The sequence below is a fragment of the Platichthys flesus genome, chromosome 16, assembly GCF_949316205.1.
Source record: "Platichthys flesus chromosome 16, fPlaFle2.1, whole genome shotgun sequence".
In the NCBI taxonomy this organism is placed as follows: domain Eukaryota; kingdom Metazoa; phylum Chordata; class Actinopteri; order Pleuronectiformes; family Pleuronectidae; genus Platichthys; species Platichthys flesus.
The window spans coordinates 9663361-9682829 of NC_084960.1; the positions used below are offsets into that span (position 1 = coordinate 9663361).

Consider the following 19469-nt stretch of genomic DNA (forward strand, 5'->3'; position numbering starts at 1 on the left):
GACAAAGAGGCAGCATTTGCCCACACCTGTCCTTATAAAGGCAGGGAGCTTTCCAATGCCACCGACCAAGACGGTGCTCTAACTCCGTCAACCCTCACATATAGATGCACACGGCGCCTCCACTTCTTCCCACTTCCCAGAGAGGAAGCTAAAACAGATGCCATATAGGAATTCCGCCATTTTTCTATAATTGTTTAATGTGGAACTAGCATCTGCATGATGGAGATCAAGGGATCGGGGTGCAATATCGAGGCTCTGACGAGGCGCGCTCTCTACCAATCACAAAACAGTCCGGGGCTGTCAATCATGATGTTTAACCCCTTTTTATAGCATCAATAACTATTGAAACTACAGCTACTGGAAAAATGTACACTCAAACATACATCGTTGTGATGAGAGCTACCTAAAAAAGGTATTTGACATGTACATTTTAGTTTGGTCAGTGTTTGGGACCATAACATGGAGGAGGCAGGGTTTCTGACCTAATAATAACTTTATATATAGAAACAAATAGCTTCACAAGGGCAGCAAAATAAAACAGACCACAGAAAGAATTAACAAATCACAAATATTAAGAGACTTATTTTATTTAAAAGAACTCAAAAAAAACATATAATTCTTTTAAATGAAGTTTTTAAAATGTTTTTCAATGAAAAAAGAATTAAAATTCAGATCACCTGATTTCCTCAGGCAGATTATTGCAGAGTCTTGGGGCCCTTAAAGAAAATGCTCTGTCCCCTTTATTTTTAATCTGGTATTTGGAGCACAGAGAAGAGCTCTGCCTGAAGATGTCAATGTACATGAGGGGTCGTAAAATAATAACTGGTCTGATATGTAGCTGAGAGAAATGCCAAGGAGAGATGTAAAAGAAATCAGCAAAATCTTAAAATCTCTTCTAAAACATAGAGGAAGCCAGTTTGAAGACGCTAGAACAAGAGTGATGTGGTCATATGGTTCTGTATGAAAGCCAGGCAGCTGAGTTCTGTACAGTCTGGAGTCCATCAATAGATGTTTGGGTGAGTTAAGATAAAAGGCTGTTTCAATAGGCGAGGAGTGATGAAATAAAAACATGTAAAATCATTTGCAGACAGCCACTAGGGAGTGATCGAGACACTTTGGTTCATGTTAGGGGAGCTCGCACGTCGGCCATCTTTACAGTCTGTGATCTGAACCCTCTCATCTGTCTGCAGTCGGCTCACTGCTCTAAGATGAGTGACGGTGGTGGTGACATTTCTTTAAACCATTTAAATGCTTTTATTGAATTATTCCCCACCTACATCACTTAAATGAAGCAAACCATGCCGACCTACCTATATTCAAAAGTAAAGAAACACACGCCACCTTCAGGTCATTTAGAAAACGATTGTGAAATTTTGTACGCTTCTGCAGTATGAAAATTATTTATTACTTGCCTACACTGTCCTGCTTCATTATGTTACATTCACCAATTTGATCTCATCAGCAGTTGACACGTCAGAACAGTCAAATGAGCTGCAACTGAAACAGAGTTTTTATCAGTGAAGCGTAACCTCTCAACCTCACCCTCTTCCTACCCAGGATGCACCTGCAGGCCGCCTCTCCGGATTTATAACTCCATGTAAATGAAAAGGTCAAGGGAGTGGAGGGAATTTTAACTGTGACTTAAAGGGATAGTTCAACCAAAATTGAAAATTCACATATTTCTGAAAAGATTTAATATCAAGCCTCCATAAAGCTCCTGTGATGTCATCCAAGTGTCCGTAAACCCTGACATTCAAATCAGCCCTGAAACAGTTTAATTTACACCATGTTTTTAGTCTTAATATCCTCTGATATCCTCATCTGGACACGTAGATTAGAGAGAACATTCAGACTAAAAACATGGTGTAAATTACCTCCTTTGGTGTTATGTTGGATTTGGCTGCAGCGCTGTTTACCCCAGAAATACAAAAGTGATTTTGGACACAAACACTTCACCCACCCCTCCATCGACATAGTGGTGAATAATGAGGGATTTTTCATTTTTTGGTGAACTATCCCTTTAATTTTACAAAATTGGGAAACTCAATAAAACACACATATCAATGAATGTATTCACAGGCACTGAGAAAAATGTATAAAATAAATAATTTACCATTAAGAGGATTAAAGTACACATGAAAAACCGTGCAGACTTAACCAAAGCTCCTCCTCCTGTCCCTCTCTCAGTTTCAGAGTTGTATTAAATTGCTCCTCCAGCACCTCCACTCCTCATCCTCCAAACCCTCTCATCTGACCCTCATCAGCCTCTCAAGTGACAAGGCCACTCTCAGCACACACTGACAACATGCTGGGGACCCTCTGCACTCTCATCACCGCTCTAACATGTAAGGAGGCTGACTTACTGCAGCTCCGGCCTTGTGTTGGATTCATCAGTCTGTGTGTTTCTCTTGACTCCGTGTGGTCTTGTTGTTTCCAGGTGTGAGTGGTGTGACGGTGGTGACACAGAAGCCTCCTGTTGTGACCGTGAGGAAAGGAGAGACAGTCACTATGGACTGTAACCTGGGGACTGTTACTGACACCTATGCGCACTGGTATAAACAGATTCCAGGAGGAGTTCCTCAGTATATCCTGAGGTTTTATCATGGTCATAGCTCTCCAACCTATGGTTCTGGTTTCTCTTCTCCCAAATTCACATCCACTCATCAGTCGACATCAGATTATCGTTTGATCATAAACAACGTGGAGGAGGGAGACTCTGCTGTTTATCACTGTCAAACATGGGACAGCTCTGCTAGTGAAAACGTATCACAGTGATTTACACTGTGACAAAAACCTCAGTGAGGGACACACAGCTGCTGTCAACACACCCGACCAACATCAACACTATAAGTCAAGAAAACATTGAGGGTGATTGAATAAATTCTCCTGCAGACACAATGTTTGAAACAAGTGCAGCAGTTTTTAATATTTTTTTAAATAAACAGAGTGATGAAGAGAATGAGACGTTTACAGTGAACGTTGGTCTCAACAGGAAGTTTCAGCTCCACTCCCCTCAGAGAGCGTCAGGAGGTTTTTGTACAGCCATGTGCACAAACTGAATCACTGTGGTATTCGGACAAGGGACCAAGCTGATCGTGACTGGTAAGAACTTTTTAACTCCTCAATAAACACTGTTGATATTTGGTCTTCTGCCCAAATGGAGAGAAAATAATAAATGTGTGTTTATAGATTCTGTAAAATATTTAACATTTCATTTGGTAAATTTCAGATGCTTATATTTTTTTACACCAGCTTTGCCTCGATACCGCACTTTGTATTTGACACAGAATGTGCCAATGATCACAAGACTGGAATTTTTTTATACAAATGACTTGTATTTAATAAGAATATACTTAAATAATATTCAGTTCCACATGATGTGAGAAATGTAATCTTTGTAAAATATATATACCTTTAAGATAACAATAATCATCCACTGTATTTGTTGTTTGGTTCAGAGGATAAGTTTGAATGTATCTTGATTCTCTTTTTGAAATAATAATTTATCTCAATGACTGAAAAAGTTGATTTGGAAAACAAATATGGTTTTCTTAGACACGATCAATGAATGTATACATGTTTTTAAAGACTTATGGATCATATTCTATTAAGTTTTAATTAAAAAGGACATAGTGTAAATATTTTGTATATACATTTTTTTTGTCAATGCTTTGCAGCATGAAAACTCTTCATCCTTCACTGAGACTGTCATGTTTTCCATCAATCAGTGTATTTCTATTAATGAATGTCCTTGTTGTATTTCCAGGCTCCAGTCTCTCTCCTCCTGTCCTGACTGTCTTCCCTCCGTCCAGTGCTGAGCTCTGCTCCAACAAAGCCAGTCTGCTCTGTCTTTCCAGTCAGTCTGTGCGTTTTGCAGAAGTGACCTGGTTGGTCGATGGGAGCCCAGTGAGCAGTGGGATCTCTACCAGCACCGCCGTCCAACAACCGGACCAGACTTTCCAAATCAGCAGCTATCTGGCCATCCAGACGTCAGACTGGAACATGGACAAGATTTACACATGTAAAGTGTCTCTGGGCTCCCAGACGTCAGAGAAAAACATCAACAAGTCCGTCTGCACCACTGAAGAATAACAGAGGAGCAGAATGACCATTTAAAACCTGCTTCTTTTCTCCTGTTTGTGCTTTGTTTCATGGAGGAAAATGTGTTTGTATGCTTGTGACACACGTTGTGAGGGTTGGGTGGTGTCGTTCTATCAACTTTGCAACTGTTGCTTTCAATAAATAATCATTAAGTACAAAACGCGTCTGAAATAGTTTGTTCTCACTGCAGCTGAGACAATGATATTTTGATTTCATTAACAATAACTTCACCAGCGCCTGATTCTGCATTTTGCCTGAATTTTCATCCTCGCAAGCATCACCTCACCACCCTTTTTTTCTCATTCCCAGGATGCACCTGTGCACCCGCTCTCCTTATTTATAGCCCTAATTAAATAATAATGACGAGTGTCAGCTCTCTTCAAAATACTGTTTTAATCTAATCAGCAGTATGTGTGGAAACTGGAGACATGGAAGGGAACATATGCAACAAGTTTTCTCCTTCCCAGGAGTCAGAGTGTGAAAACTTCAGTTGACTCTGGTTCTCCAATGACAAATGGTGAAAAGGCAACAATGCATCTGTTAGAAAAAGAAACAAACAGGTCATTTAATTATTCCTAACAAAGCCGTCACATTATCAGCAATATTAAACATGGAGGTTTAATACCTGAGGGTTAATACTTATGATATTTCACTAATAACATTTCTGCTGACGTCCTGTTTGTGAGCTGCTCTGATTAGAACTTGAATTTATTTAGTAATTTTGGGACATCGTATTAATCATCACTGATGATGAATGAATCATATAAATGAAGGAATGGTGAATCAGTTAGATTGGTGTAGAATAACTAATCACCTCAACCATCACTAGATGTGAGTCACACTTTTATAACATTGCAGAAATTTAAATCAGCAAATGAACAAATTGATTCTTTGTTGCTCACTTCCTGTTAACTGATTGCTTCATGATGAGTCAAAAGTTATTTTTACAAATAATTTTTAACAAAACCGTTTCTGACATCATGATGTGTGCTTTAGTGGTGTACTTTTTTTTGTTAAAGCATATCTAAACACAAAAATTTACATTTGTGTAGTAATCCAGGAAAATAATCTGGGATGTTTTGACATTTACATGTTGTTATATTATATATACTAATGATCAGAGGTTTCAACTTCTGTGTACAGAGAGCATCACCTGATGGTTTCACAGTCAGTCAACATGTGTCAGCAGGAGAAAAAGCAGAAGTGTTAAGTGAGGAGGTTTTTGTCACAGTGTAAATCACTGTGATACAGTTTCACTAGCAGAGCCGTCCCATGTGCTACAGTGATAAACAGCAGAGTCTCCCTCCTCCACGTTGTTTATGATCAAACGATTATCTGTTGTCGACTGATGAGTGGATGTGAATTTGGGAGAAGAGAAACCAGAACCATAGGTTGGAGAGCTCCATCCTTGATAAAACCTCAGTACAAACTTGGGAACTCCTCCTGGAATCTGTTTATGCCAGTTAGCAGAGCTGTCAGTACCAGTCCCCAGGTTACAGTCCATGGTTACTGTCTCTCCTTTCCTCACGGTCAATACAGGAGGATTCTGTGTCACCACCGTCACACCACTCACACCTGGAAACAACACGACCACACGGAGTCAAGAGAAACACACAGACTGATGAATCCAACACGAGGCCGGAGCTGCAGTAAGTCAGCCTCCTTACATGTTAGAGCGGTGATGAGAGTGCAGAGGGTCCCCAGCATGTTGTCAGTGTGTGCTGAGAGTGGCCTTGTCACTTGAGAGGCTGATGAGAGTCAGATGAGAGGGTTTGGAGGATGAGGAGAGGAGGTGCTGGAGGAGCAATTTAATACAAACCTGAAACTGAGAGAGGGACAGGAGGAGGAGCTTCAGTTAGATCAATTTGAAACTTAGATACTGGTTTTATGTTGATGAATTTCCAAGTTGCAAAAATATATATTCACACCAATTTAATACATCATTAAATCCTTCAGTCAATCACTGAATATGTTCATATAATGTTTTCCGCATATAGGAAAGAGTGAATGTTGAGATGAACATAAGAGTTGATAACAGGATTGAAATTGATATTACAGAAACGTTTTGTGTTGGCTGTAATAAAATGAAGTTGGTTCAAGACTTTTCCTTTTAAACTTTGTGATTTCACTGACCTTCACTGACCTCTTCATATGGAGCTACGAGAGGAGGCGTGCAGGTGCATTCTGGGAGGGAGGACATTGAGTCATGGAGAGACTTTCTAAAAGAGTTGTTTCAGTTGGAGTAACTGGAGATGGGAGATAAATATGTTTTTTGCAACTTAAAATGAGGCATCTATTGCAGGACACAATCACATTCATAGTGAATATTCAAAAGCTAGAATTGACTCATACTAATAAATGAAACATCAGTTTCCAGTCCGGTGAATTGACTCTGAACCTCCTGATTTACATGAAGCTATATAAAGACAGGAGGCCTTCAGGTGCATCCTGCAGATGAGAGAGGGGAGTTTAGACATGAGCCCCCCCCCCCCCCATGTGCCTTTCTATCAATTATCCAGTGCTGCTCTCTAGTGGGAAATCCACATAACTACCCTGTCTACTGTGTATTTTCTTATCCCTTAACATCAGGTGGTGCAGATTAAACAGCACAATGTGGGGGCAGTCATCTAAAATCCAGATTTTACATTTATTTAGACAACGTTGTTTAAAAGACGACAACCAACGCAGGGAAAATCTAAGCCAATATGAATCAGGCGACGATTAACTTCAATATGAAACAATACACATTTCATTCTCGTTCATTTGAGATGTATGCACAATGCACAATCTTTCAATGCATCTGGGTTTGTATTGTCATCCTGATAGACGAGACAGAACAAACACGTCTTGTTGAGGTATTCTAAAACATTGTGCTGTTAACCACTCACTCAATACAATACACAAAAAAGCAGGAACATCAACCACTAGAGGTCAGAAATAATATATTTTGCATGTGTTGTTGTGTAAATGCTTTTTTCAAAATTATATTTAATTCTTTTTTCTATTATTCTATTTTTGAAAAAAAAATCACTGATGAATTAATTGGACACAGTTCTATTTATTCCATTTGTATGTGTCCTCTTTCAACATATTTTTAAATATCCAGAGAGATTATCGTTTCATTTGTTTTACCTCTTTTAATTTCTTTGACTCTTTTACTCGACGTTTTTCAATTTTAAATTTTTTGGGATGGATGGATGGATGGATGGACGGACGGATGGATGGATAGATAGATAGATAGATAGATAGATAGATAGATAGATAGATAGATAGATAGATAGATAGATAGATAGATAGATAGATAGATAGAGATCTGACAATGCGTGTGCATAATGTATGAAAGAAATGTGGCGCAATACGGAAAGGAAGAGGGATTTGTTTTCAAAATAAAAAAATAAACAACAAGAGCTTTTATTTTGAAGGCTCGGAGCGGAAGCACCTTTACTAACTAATAACTCTTTCTTTCCACTGGTGCAAAATGTCTCGCAGTCCTTATGAAACCAACGGACCCTGTTGACCGCATCTCTCTTTTGTTTTTTTTGGAATCAGCTGCTCTGCCAGTCCAGGATAACAATCGGCACGTAAACCAGGTTGAATAGCAAACCCAGGTTTTATTCTGACAGGGACACAGATGGGATATTTCCAAATCCCAGGATTTGATTCGCTCTAAGTGACGGACAGGACCCAAAGGTGCACTCAACCTGGCCATTGGGGTAGAAGAAGGGGATACTGTTGTTGTCTACGAAGAAGAAGAATAACCCGACAGATGTGCTGATATGGAAACCACTGCCAACATCTGTTCGAGCTGAAGGTGGAGCGGTGGTTTTCGGGGGGCTCTCTGTGAGGTGTGAGGGAATAAGACGCTGCGCATCACTGCTTCTGCTGCAGGTTACTTGAATCTGAAATGACCTGAGTCGGGAATTTATAGCCTTTCCATTGTGTGTGTGTGTGTGTGTGTGTGTGTTTGTGTGTGTGTGTGTTTATAGGCTCTTGTCTTCTGCGACGCAGCGAGGAGGATGGTCTTTGCCCTACATGTGATTGTCATGTCTTCGGCATTTTTCAACCCCAGCTTCGCCTTCAGCTCTCACTTTGACACAGGTAAGGATGCAAGTGATGGATGACTGGAATCGGGGCGTTTATCCATTTGCTGCAGACCTAGATTTTTACACCTTTTTTTTCTTCCTTTTTTGCATGATCAGACTGTTCTCTCCTCTGTGGTGCTCGATGCAAGGCCAATCACGGTGTCCTGCCGCTGCAGCATTGCACATGTCATCTGTTTTGAGTCTCTAGCAGAAGCATCATCGCCATAACATCAACCACAGTCAGCTCAAACCTCGGATTAGCTCAGATGTGGATGTTTTACACTCACTCAGTCCTATATGGTGACAAGAGGGTTAAACTTTGTCCCTGCAGGGAATCTGCACGGTCCCACATGTGCACCTCTGCAGCTGTGTGTTTGTGTGTGTGTGTGTGTGTGTTCCACATGTATGACCAGGATGTGTGCATCATGGTGGCCGACCCCAACATGACAGAGGTGACCCACTGTTATTTGAGGTCTGTGCTACTCTGTGCCCATTGGGAAGCTGGCGTTCAATCCTCCCCTGGGTGCTGGGGCTGATGCCTGGCAAAGGACAACCCAGGTGCTGCTGCAGTGCTACGGGACCACTGAGCAGGAAAGTCATGGCTGTGTAGTGAGGGCCCGGAAATGGAGCAGAATAAATAATTGTGTGCAAAGAGTAAACAGGATCGAGAGAGTCCCCGGACTGGGGTCAGTGTGCTCAGCATACAAATGACAGTGAGCCCAATGGCTCTCAAGTGTCAGGCTCTATCTCTCCTCACCAGACTCCCACACTCTCGCTGATCCTTTTTCTCCCAATTATTCCGCCTCCTCTTTTATCTTGTGTCTCTCTTTCCTTCTCATTCTGTGTTTTTAGTGTGTGCTGCTTCTTAGTCACTGACAGTGGCTTCCTTTCGAAAGTCAAACTGGTTATTTGCCATGTGTTAAGATGTCCTTGAGCATTGCAACATTATGCAATATTAAATAACAGATATCTGTGGCCCTTCATTTACGTAAAGCTATTATTCTGTAGTGTAAGATGTTCTGTAAAACAAACATTGGGTGTTGGTGTTTAGATATTTATTCTGAGAGCAGTTCTCACCGTTGACTATGTAGTGGATGCGGATCCGGCCATCTCTGGTCCTGTGCAGTGAAATATGACACAAATCTATGAGAGGAGTGTTAATTTGAGGCATGATAATTGTTTCCCAGTTGGAATGTGGGTCAAAATGCCTGCTCACTGTGGCTCTTCCGGGGCATCTCTTATTGAATTGTTTGGGTATTCTTCTTGGCAGGGATCAGAATGTTCAGTGAAACGTTCATATTTTCTTTCTTAGGGACTCAGAATTTAAGGGACATTTCAGGATGGACTCTGACAGCACGTATCACTACATGAAGCCGGAGTAGACAATGCAAATCGCCAAACCGCTGTCATATTTATCTTGATTTTCCATAAGAATAGCACCTCACCAGTGATCCGGTACCTTTTCCGTAATTGGACTGAGAATCAATGTTGCCTGGGTGATGGAGGGGGGGCGTGTGGAAAGGAACCAATCATTCTCATGGCCAGTGCTATGTCCAGAGAACTGCTAGACTCCCATCAAGAGGTTGAACAGCAGTCAGTCAGCTGTAGCTGCTGAACAGGCTGTCCTCATATTTTGCAACCAAAGGCAGGGTTAAAAATAAAAAGCACCACGATGTTCCACAATTCCACCGTTTTGGAATGAGCAAGCTCTTTAATTAAACATGATTTCTGTCCTGTGTTTTGCTGAATTGATTATAGCCCAAATCTGACTGGGTCTAAACTGGAACGTCAACTCAAGTTATCGTGCACAGCCGCACTTCCTCCCTATGCCTCCGGGTATGCAGGAACATAGTGTGCTCTACCTCTGCACACAGTCACACATAAACAAACACATACCAAGGCAGAGGGAAACAACCATGGGGCCACTCTGTCATCACATTGCGCGGCATTATATAAGTCGGTGGTCGGGGACGGACACACAATAGCAGGACTCCTGACTACAAATCATCCTTGGGGGAAACCACAGCCCAACGTCTGTGGCAACTACTGCAACCAGCACCTGGCATGCTTCTGCTTCAGCATCACGGAGAGCTCTCCCATCAGGCGAGCAGATCTCTTAGTGGTAATGGGAGTTGTTAAACAAAAAGAAGAAGAAGATAATGCATATAATTCATACTCCACATGCAGGGAAGCTTGCATGTGTCCTCACGTGCACATGAACAGGACACTGCAGGCTTTGACCAAGGTGATAGTGATGCAGTAAGGGAAAGATGTGAAGAAAGTAGCATCTGGACTTGCTCCCAGGGCTCCTCCCACTGCCTGTCTCATTTGATTATTTATCTCTCCCCGTGTAACACCAAGCTTTTTAGTTACATAAGTCTGCCTCTGGGGGATCCAGGAAAAGAATGAAGTGGATTTGAGCAGTCAAGGGGAACCATCTACGTCTCCTTCATGTGCACGCTGCGTGATGATGGGGGGGATGTGGGTTTAGTGGTGTCACACTCGTTGAAGGCCTGTGTGTGCGCTTGGTTTGTTTTAGAGAGGGACTCGTGCAGTATTTAATTTGTCACCAAGCTCTCCATCACCTCTGGTTGAATGACTTGTAAATGCCAGAGAGCCATTTAGCAACACCTCAAGTGGTCGTCAAAGGTACAGTGGAGATATATAGGAAGCACGGTTCAAGTGTAGCAGACGGATTCCAGGGATGTTTTATGGTACTTATAAAAAAGACAGAAGAGCAAAGATCATGTAAGCATTGTCTTGTGTTCAGGAAGGCAGCTCCGAGCAGACGTGGGGATGCAAAATGAGTTGTGTGGATTCACTGCATCTGTATTAGTGGGAGCATGTGCTCAACAGCATGGGAGGAATAATGACAGCATGTTGAACTGCTTAACACACACTTACTAGTCTGCTCTGGTATTTTGCACTGTAACACACACACACAACATCTCAAGTGCATATTTCTAAGTCTAAAATCGGTTTGCACATGCATCTTATTTGTGTTGATAGAGTCCTCAACTCACACAGGCGTTCAAACACTTCTTGTTGGAATGTGTGTGTGTGTGTGTGTGTGTGTGTGTGTGTGTGTAAAAATACATCTGCATAATCTTTTTTGGACAAAATCAGCATTTAACTTTGTGACTGTGGCTTTTACTCAGTCCAGATTTAGCTGAACATATAAAACCATAAACCTCTTAGTGACTGCATATGTATTAGTGTGTTACCTGTCCATTTCATTGTACTACGTGGGTAACAGTTTTCAACTCTTCCCAAAAAGGAAGTCAACTAGCTGAATAATCACGAGAGTGCTTCTCCTAACATTGCTGCTGCTAGCGTTAGCCATAAGGGGGGTATACCTTTAGATGGTTATAAAAGGTGAATTGTTGTATTTAGTGCATCATTACTGCAGCTGACTGTTTCGTCTAATCTGTTAAAGTATTTACGTGTTGTTGATTTGAGTGAAGCATCTGAATGGTTGTTGCGTCCAGATCTGTTTCCCTCTCTTGCTGGACATATTAACAATTGCTGCATATTTGCTGTTTAATTACTGCGCCGTGCTAAACCCCCAGATTAACAACTGGTCTAAAACAATCCACTCAAGCAGTCTTTGAAACCCCTACTCGGTTGTAGAGATCTGATAACATTAACTGTCCCTTTGAGAAAAAGGTATGTGAATGTAAAACCTTCCGGTGTGTTAAAGACTAAGCGTGTGTTAACATTTCTCTATCATCAGTTAATTAACTGTGGTGATTGGCCACTAAATGGTTAAAATGATAGATCCCTCACACAGGATTCTTAGTGCAGGTCTTTGTCAAAATGTAAATAACTATGTTGCTCCTGTATCTGAGAGGATTCTTCAATCCTCAGTCATGCTTCCTGTTGTCCTTGACTCAAGAGGATAAACAAGCTGTGATTCCATTTATTCCTTTAACCATCTGCTTGCCAGCGTGACAGCCAATGAGCGGCTTTGGTTCCATTTGTGCAAAACGGCAACAGATTCTCTTTGTGCTTCATAATAATCACTGACCAACAGAGGTGACCGGCCTCCTCTGCAGTGATCTATTCCCACGGTAATCATAATAATCCCTCAGATGCATGACATATTGATGCAGAATACCACAGCTAGCACCTTTACATGCGGCATACCGGTTCAGCAGTCACATAATCTGTTAAATTGTCTGTAAGCATCAGTCTGTCACAAAGTTGAAAGCCAGACCCTCTTTTTTTCCAGCAGTGTGCCCTTGCCAGGGCTGTCAGGGGACAGGCATGACGGGTCCGTAATGCTGATCCATGGTGGTCCTCCTGGGCTCTCACTCCCAGTTAATGACAGTTATCATGGCTCTCTGCAGGCCTGTGCGTCCCTCTGCCATCTGCAGTCATTCACAGAGAGCGTGACTCAGGAAGGCCAGAAAGGATGTAAATTTGTGGAGGATACCATATCCTGCCATTAATTATGTCATGCTGTTCCCTCTGCTGTCAGCCCCTTCCTGAGACTGACATATCCAGGCACGCGTGTTTGCCTCCTCTCGCTTTCAATGCTTGCACTACTCTTGTTTTTTTTCCGAACCTCACAACTGCTACATTAATTCTTTTCCTCTTTCCCTCCTGTCCTCACTCTACCCTCTTCATGCAGACTGTGACAGAGGGTTTCTGTTGGACGTTTCCCCCTCTTGAGAAGCCAGGCTGTGTCAGCGCAAAGCTTACTTCTCCCTAAATGCAGGCCACTGACCCCCAGGGGCTTCTGAGCAAGAGTAGGACAAACCCCTAGAGCCACTCTGCGTCCCTTAACGCTGACACAGCGAGCAAGTCTTTTAAAACAGATACTCAAATTACATCCTAACACCAAATGTGAGTTCACCACTTGAGCCCATGACTTATCCACACGGATTGTCCTTTTAAGTTACACGCGCACTAAAGCAGTGGAGAATCAATATCTGCATCCATACAGCTCCCTGTCAATTACTTAAAACCTCTTATTCAGTTAAGCCAAGTCTTCATCACTCTTTATGTGTTGATGGCTGCACCTCTTGTCATACTGCTAGAGTTTTACTTGAGCTCTGCAGGTGATAATGTATGTAAAGAACTGCTCTGCTTGTGCCTCTTCAAATGACCTGTGATCAAACCTAAAGCTCATAGTTCTCCACTGTCTCTCTCTGTCCTCTCCTGCCTGCTGTATCCTAAGCACTTCCCCACCTCCCTCTCCACTCTTTGCTATATATGTGTGTGTGTAGCTGGTGTTGATGTTGTTGTTGTTGTTGTTGTTGGAAACCACTTGGTGCAGCCCTTACAGGGCAGATGGAGGAGCTTGGTTGCCCCTGCAGCACTGTCCTAAATGTAGACATAAGCCCAGTGAGATTTGGGGACTTTCTCTCATTCTGCTGCTCCTGCCGTTTCTCATTCTGTGGCTCTCTCTTCCTTTCGTTCCTCCTTGTTATTTGTCACAGATTTTCGAAGTTAAACAATCGGACGCATCAAGAGGAGGTGGAAGAATTGTGGATCCCTAAATTATGGCAGCAGCTATATGTGGTCATTTTCGCAGGCCAGCTTATTCTTCCTAACGCGCACAAAGATCTGCCTGCGAGGCTGCTGACCACCGATAAACCTTTAGACTTTAGTCGCATTACGTATTCCTCACTTTTATCCACTTTATTGAATACTAATTGCGGGTCAAGCTGAATCTCACCCCGTCTCTTTGTCTCCACCACACGGGATGACTTGATTGCAGTGGTGTGTAGTTTGGCACGGTGCCCGCCCTGCAGCACTGTCACCACTTATTCCCTCGGACAAAAACATGAGCTGATGTGCGTGCGTGTGCATTTGTAGCATGTATGGCAAACCTGCCGGCAAGGAAGGGATGGATGGGAGTAAGAAGAGATGGAGGAGGACAGTGCAGAGGGCGGAGAATGCAGGAACTCAGAGGGAGGCCGACATTTAATTCTGTCTATCTCTGTGATGTGTCACAGCTCCGTCTCGTGGACTTTGTGGAAGGGTTCCTGCTGTCAGGAGCAAAAACAAGCCGACTATTCTCAGTTACCACGGAAACTCCTTAGTTATCTTATGCAGCCCAAGTGCATCACCTTGACCATGCTTTCTGCGTGGGTGCGTGTTCTTGTGTTAGCACCTGAATATGAACACACAGCCCCGGCCTTGTTATTGCTGATTGTGGGAGGATGACGTCCGTATTCTCTCTCCTCGCCCTGTTTGTCGTCTGTCCCTCTCCTGCTCATCTCCATTCTGAACCGGATAGGTGAATGCACGATGAGCGCTATTACGTATTAGCAGGTAGTAACGTGCTGGCAGCAGTAGAACCGCTGTTTAGTTGCTTCAGCTGCACAGCAACAGAGACCTCTACCTCAGTGGTGCATGCTATATTTATGATCCACCATGAAAAGCTCAGCGGCTGTGCTTAACACACCACATTCTCATTTCGTACACACCAACACACACACACACACACACACACACACACACATTCTATTCTTGCATTTACATGGTGAGCATTTGAGTGCTGTGTGGAGAGAGGGAACACTCTGCCATTACAGCAATGGTTTTGTACATTATTTAGTTTCGTTTTGTAAACCTGAATTATCAGGCTTTTTTCTGTGGCACTGAAGCAGTCAGCAAATTCTTTTCTGCCCCTGATGAGTTGGAATGTGTGTTCCTTTTCCCACACTGGTGTTTTGTGAGGCCGCCGTCTGAATGATCAATGCCAGACGTCATCAATCCAAACTGGAAAAGTTAGGTAACTTTATTTGTACCCGTAGATTATTTTGTTTTGCAGCAAGAAAAGAGAAGGCATCTATCCAAACACAATTCAAAACACCCTGACAGAACACAAGACCAAAAAATCATGACAAAAAGTGCTCCAATACTTCGCTATCAATAGAAGATTGGATAAGTCACAGGTTAGTCGAGTGAAACTGAGCTGGGTTTGGAGTCAAATGGCATTCTTGAATAGAATGGCACTAAGTAGAGTCCAACAGTCCTCTAATAAACTGAAATTCATCAGATCAAAATATTTATTTTTTTGGATCTGCAGCACAAAATTGCACAAAAAAAAATCAGACTGCCAAACATGCCCTATTTCTTTCATCCCAATCCATGAGTAATTTAGAGAAATCAATGAGAATGTTTAAAAACGACCTCACGTTCTCACAATGCTCAAGAAAATAAAACATTCCTGGCTCTCCCCGGTGATCCAGATCCTCACCAACATTTAATAGGTTCTTCCTTGAGTCGTGCCCCACTCCTCCATATAATTATTTGGAGATTGGTTGCATATTTTTTGTCTGACAAGCAACAAAGGCTAAAAAGGCACTCAGTGATTGTATACCCCTTCGCCAAGGCCCAAAGGCCCTCTTATATTCAATCAAGCTGCACCAAATTGTACACACACAAATACCAGTGCCAAAATCCCCATTCCGGATCTGCACCAAAATTTACAGGGCTCTTCCCTGACCCATTGCAAATCCTTCTGTGGAAATCCGTCCAGTGGTTTTTTCTTAATCTTGCGAACTAACAGATAAAGAAACGCCGATGAAAGAATAACCTCCTGGGTGGAAGATTATTCATAATTCTTATTTTTGGGAAATATAAAGCAGTAGCGCCTCCTTGTTCAATCTTTAAGTTAGAACACCATCAGATTTTTTACCTCCCTCTCTCTAGCTCCCAATGTGACCTATCCTGATTTCAGGGCTGAGTTGTGGGGGTGGCAGGGCAACTCCATTGCTCTCCCCTCCCGTCTGTCAGGACATGGCTCATCTTCCTCCAGTCTTTTTAATATAGTGGCTATGAGCCCAGCTTAAAGTGCTTTGTTTTCATTTCGCCATGCAGCCGGTGAAATAATGTGTGCTTCTCAAATATTTATGGAGCACCCCGGGGTCGCCTCTCTCTCACGGCTCCTCTGAGAGAGAAGGAGATGGATTCTTCAAATGTATTTTCCTCTGGGTGACCAGTTTAGACTGTCTGGCAGAGAACGGTGATTAAAAACTCCAATATGAAGTGAAGGCCAGCTGCCAATGAGATGTAATAAACAGAGGTTTACCAGCCATTGCATTATACACAAAGAAATAAAAGAACTATGAAGATAAATTGAGCAAGATGAAGACTGTCCACCCCTCCATTTATAAATCCATTTTCAAACTGCTCATCTTGCACAGAGTCACAGCCAAACGCCCTTTGTTCAGTCAGATTTCTCCCCCAGGCTGATCATGCACTCATGCACGTCCACTAATTCCAACGCACTGAAGCTTAAAAGGCTTTTTTTGTTTAGGATCTGAACGCCTCAGTCAGGCTGTATCAAAACCACTACATGTTAACCAACCTCCCAGAGCTCAGCTGCAACTGTATCACACGTGTAAGAGGTGGCACAGCGTGTACGTGCACATGTGGACCTTCACCACGAATATAGAAGAACAAATTCAGGTAATTTGCTTTCTCATGCAATTAGAGGTGCCGTACGCGAGAACGCGAGCGAGAGGCTCTGGATATTCTCTGGAGTTTCTCCCGCCAGCCGCTGAGTAAAAACTGTGGATAACTTCCGAATGAGCCCTTGTGAGAAAACAGGTGGAGATCCTGATGTGGATTCATCGTGAGGGCGTGTTGATGAGGTTTCTAACATGTGACAGTCGCAAAACTGAAAAAAAAACTAAAAGAATACAAATATCTCAGGATGAAAAATAGTTCATGTCTGACAACAACTATACAAAACCAACCTGGAGCGGTTCTGGAACTTCCTTGACTAATCCATTAAGTGTAAAAGAGTTAAAAACTGATCCAGGTCTGAGTTCACCATCTGCTCCAAGCAGAGGCTTGACAGTGACCTCGGCCTCCGGCTGGGTAACCTTTCACGGTAGTCAGCTCACGGAGATGATTTAGGCTTTTTGGTGAGAATGTGACCAACGGGAGGAAGTGGACAGGATCTCCTACTTCCTATCTCTCATGTTGAAAACTTCCACTTGTGTTTTTTTGAGGCATGACTTAGTGATGGCAAACAGTAACCTTGAAACATTGATTGGCCTCAGGTCTTGAGCCTCCCCGCAGTCCGCCTACTGTCTCCTCCAGAAATGACAACATGTGTATTTTATGTTGTGTCCTTCAGTGAGCTCTGAGTCGCCATGTCCTCTGATTCAGCAAGTGTCATCACTGTCTCCAGCACCATCTGCACAGTGTACTCACACCCTCCCATTAATATATCCTTAGATTTAGTAAAGCATTTATTTTTTTACTTATTATTATTATATTATTATTATAGCTTTTCAAGATAGTTTTAAGCTGTACTGCACAATGCTGTTGGTTTTATTTCTCTGCATGAGGTGACCAGAATGGTGTAACGAGTGAACAAGAGCTCTGAATGTTCATATTTAAAGGAAAGCAAATGTGAGGTCGCCACTGCAGGCTCTGTGTGTCGTGGTATGTGAAGGATCTAGAAAGGCCACAGCTTGGTTTAGCTTTGTAATCTCTTTCTTTTCCAATTCACAGACACAATGTGCACGCACACACACACACTCTCTACCACAAGCTGTCACGCATTGTACAGGCAGATATGGGCAGTGAGTCCCAGTGGATGAGGCATCAGCAAAACAAAAAATTCTTCCACAAGGGGGGAAAGAAGGAGGGGAAAGGATGAGGTTCCCCACACTGTAAAAGCCAATCGACTAATATATGTTGGCAAGGCGAGGATGTTACTATGGTGATGGATGCATCAGTGCCCACACACACACACACACACACACACGCATGCTGTATTTCGTAAACCAGACCTCAAGCAGGAACCTGGCTGTATTGTGGGTCTGTTTGCACGCTCCATCTGTGTGTGCAAGCGTGAGCGTCGGCTTTGTGGCCCTGACCCGAGGGTGGAGCTTTGGCTGGAGCGGTGCTGTTTTGTGTTCCCCGCAGCTAAATGAGGCAGGACCACCAGATCTCACTCGGTGAGCTGGAAAAGTGCTCGCACACAAGCCTCACGGAGCCCAACCAGTCAGCACCGGAGACCTGTGTGTGCTTGTGTTGTAAGATATGTTTACAGTAGACTTAGAAAGGGCAACTGCAGGTCTGGTGAAAAATGGATGACAGATGGGGGAGTTCTGTCAGATTGATAAGGCCAATAATGAAAAAATGTGTTTAAAATACTTTGTTTTTCCGTTTTATTTTCCAAGAATACATGTTGATCTCAGGTGAATACATCAGATTCAGTACAACGTGGGGAAATTAGAAATAATACTGTCTGAGGCAAAGAGGCAAAGATCTTATTCAGAACGTTCCAAGCGTTGGAGGAAAATGGAACGACGCTTGCAAGCTATAGTTCAGGAAGTCGACTCGAGAAATGTCCTCCCTCTTCGCAATCCGTTACCCCCCCCGATCTCGCAGCCTATTTAAGCTGCAACGATTTCCCATCTCTCCTTTTGCTTGTCAATGCCTCCGCTGCATATCGCTGCCTGTTGATTCAGCCCCTCCACCTGCCCACCATCCACCGGGAGGCTCCAACAGGGGGTAAAAGATATTTGCAGCCTAGATGCCTAAACCCTAACTAAGTTCTGCTGCTGCAATAAAAATTGTAACCGTGGGTTGTTTGATTGACATATCCAAACGTTACAATGTATTTAAAAAACAGCTTCTAATTACTTCATATTTTAACAGATTTAACCCATGCACATAAGTTTAGGTGTCCTGTAAAAACAGCTGTATGTTATTTCCATTGATCGTGACATAAATGAGGCTTCTCAGACTCGGGGGAATGGAGTTTGAAAGAGTTTATCAGGTCAGCATTTGTTCTTAAACAGCTACAGGTGAACCTATGATTGGTTAAAGATGAATGCGGTTCATGTGGCGGTAGATTCGGGGATGAATGTGTTTAAGTAGAGGGTGACAATGATGGATATTGCATGTAAGTTTTTTCTATGGTTGATATCTGTCCCTTCCAACATGCCCCGAGTTTCTTTCCGTCGCTCAGACCGACAGAATGAAATCAGATGTTGGGGAGTTGCTCTCAACTCTGACATTTGGATTCTCTGGTCTGTCCTCAACTTCTTTCAGCCTAAAAGACAAACTTGACACACGTGCTCCACAATCGCACACAGGGAGACAATGGTTGTGTAAAATGTTCACAAAGTAGAAATAATTGCACACAGCCACTATCATCCATGTGTCTGTGTTCCATTGTTCATCGGTCACAGAGCCACATTTCTCAGAAACACTGTGGATGAATCTGACAGAAGGAAAAAATCTAAACCTAATTATAGATCCGCAGCACATATTTCCATTCATCACGGCTGTTTACATGGAAACGGA

The 19469-nt window shown here is 42.8% G+C and overlaps 2 protein-coding genes across 2 annotated transcripts in view; both read left to right on the top strand.

The window, feature by feature from the left end:
- The first annotated feature begins 2196 nt into the window (after positions 1–2196).
- Positions 2197–4255, top strand: LOC133971281 (immunoglobulin lambda-1 light chain-like). The gene is made up of 4 exons (XM_062408570.1): positions 2197–2345; positions 2438–2763; positions 3069–3102; positions 3767–4255. Exons 1-4 carry the CDS (start codon positions 2306–2308, stop codon positions 4090–4092), a joined length of 726 nt encoding a protein of 241 aa, XP_062264554.1. The 5' UTR covers positions 2197–2305; the 3' UTR covers positions 4093–4255.
- A 3349-nt stretch (positions 4256–7604) lies between these two features.
- The window catches only part of aatka (apoptosis-associated tyrosine kinase a), a 30846-nt gene continuing 18981 nt past the window's right edge, over positions 7605–19469 (top strand). The window contains exons 1-2 of the mRNA XM_062407288.1: positions 7605–7946; positions 8088–8199. Of these exons, the coding sequence (XP_062263272.1) occupies positions 8118–8199 (82 nt within the window). The 5' untranslated portion in view covers positions 7605–7946; positions 8088–8117. The remainder of the gene's footprint in view (positions 7947–8087; positions 8200–19469) is intronic.

Excerpts from the sequence above, each read along its gene's own strand:
- LOC133971281 (XM_062408570.1), top strand. The coding sequence starts at position 2,306 with ATGCTGGGGACCCTCTGCACTCTCATCACCGCTCTAACAT. Across the intron at positions 2,346-2,437 it reads TCTCATCACCGCTCTAACAT|GTGTGAGTGGTGTGACGGTG; the intron begins GTAAGGAGGCTG and ends TGTTGTTTCCAG. Across the intron at positions 3,103-3,766 it reads GACCAAGCTGATCGTGACTG|GCTCCAGTCTCTCTCCTCCT; the intron begins GTAAGAACTTTT and ends TTGTATTTCCAG.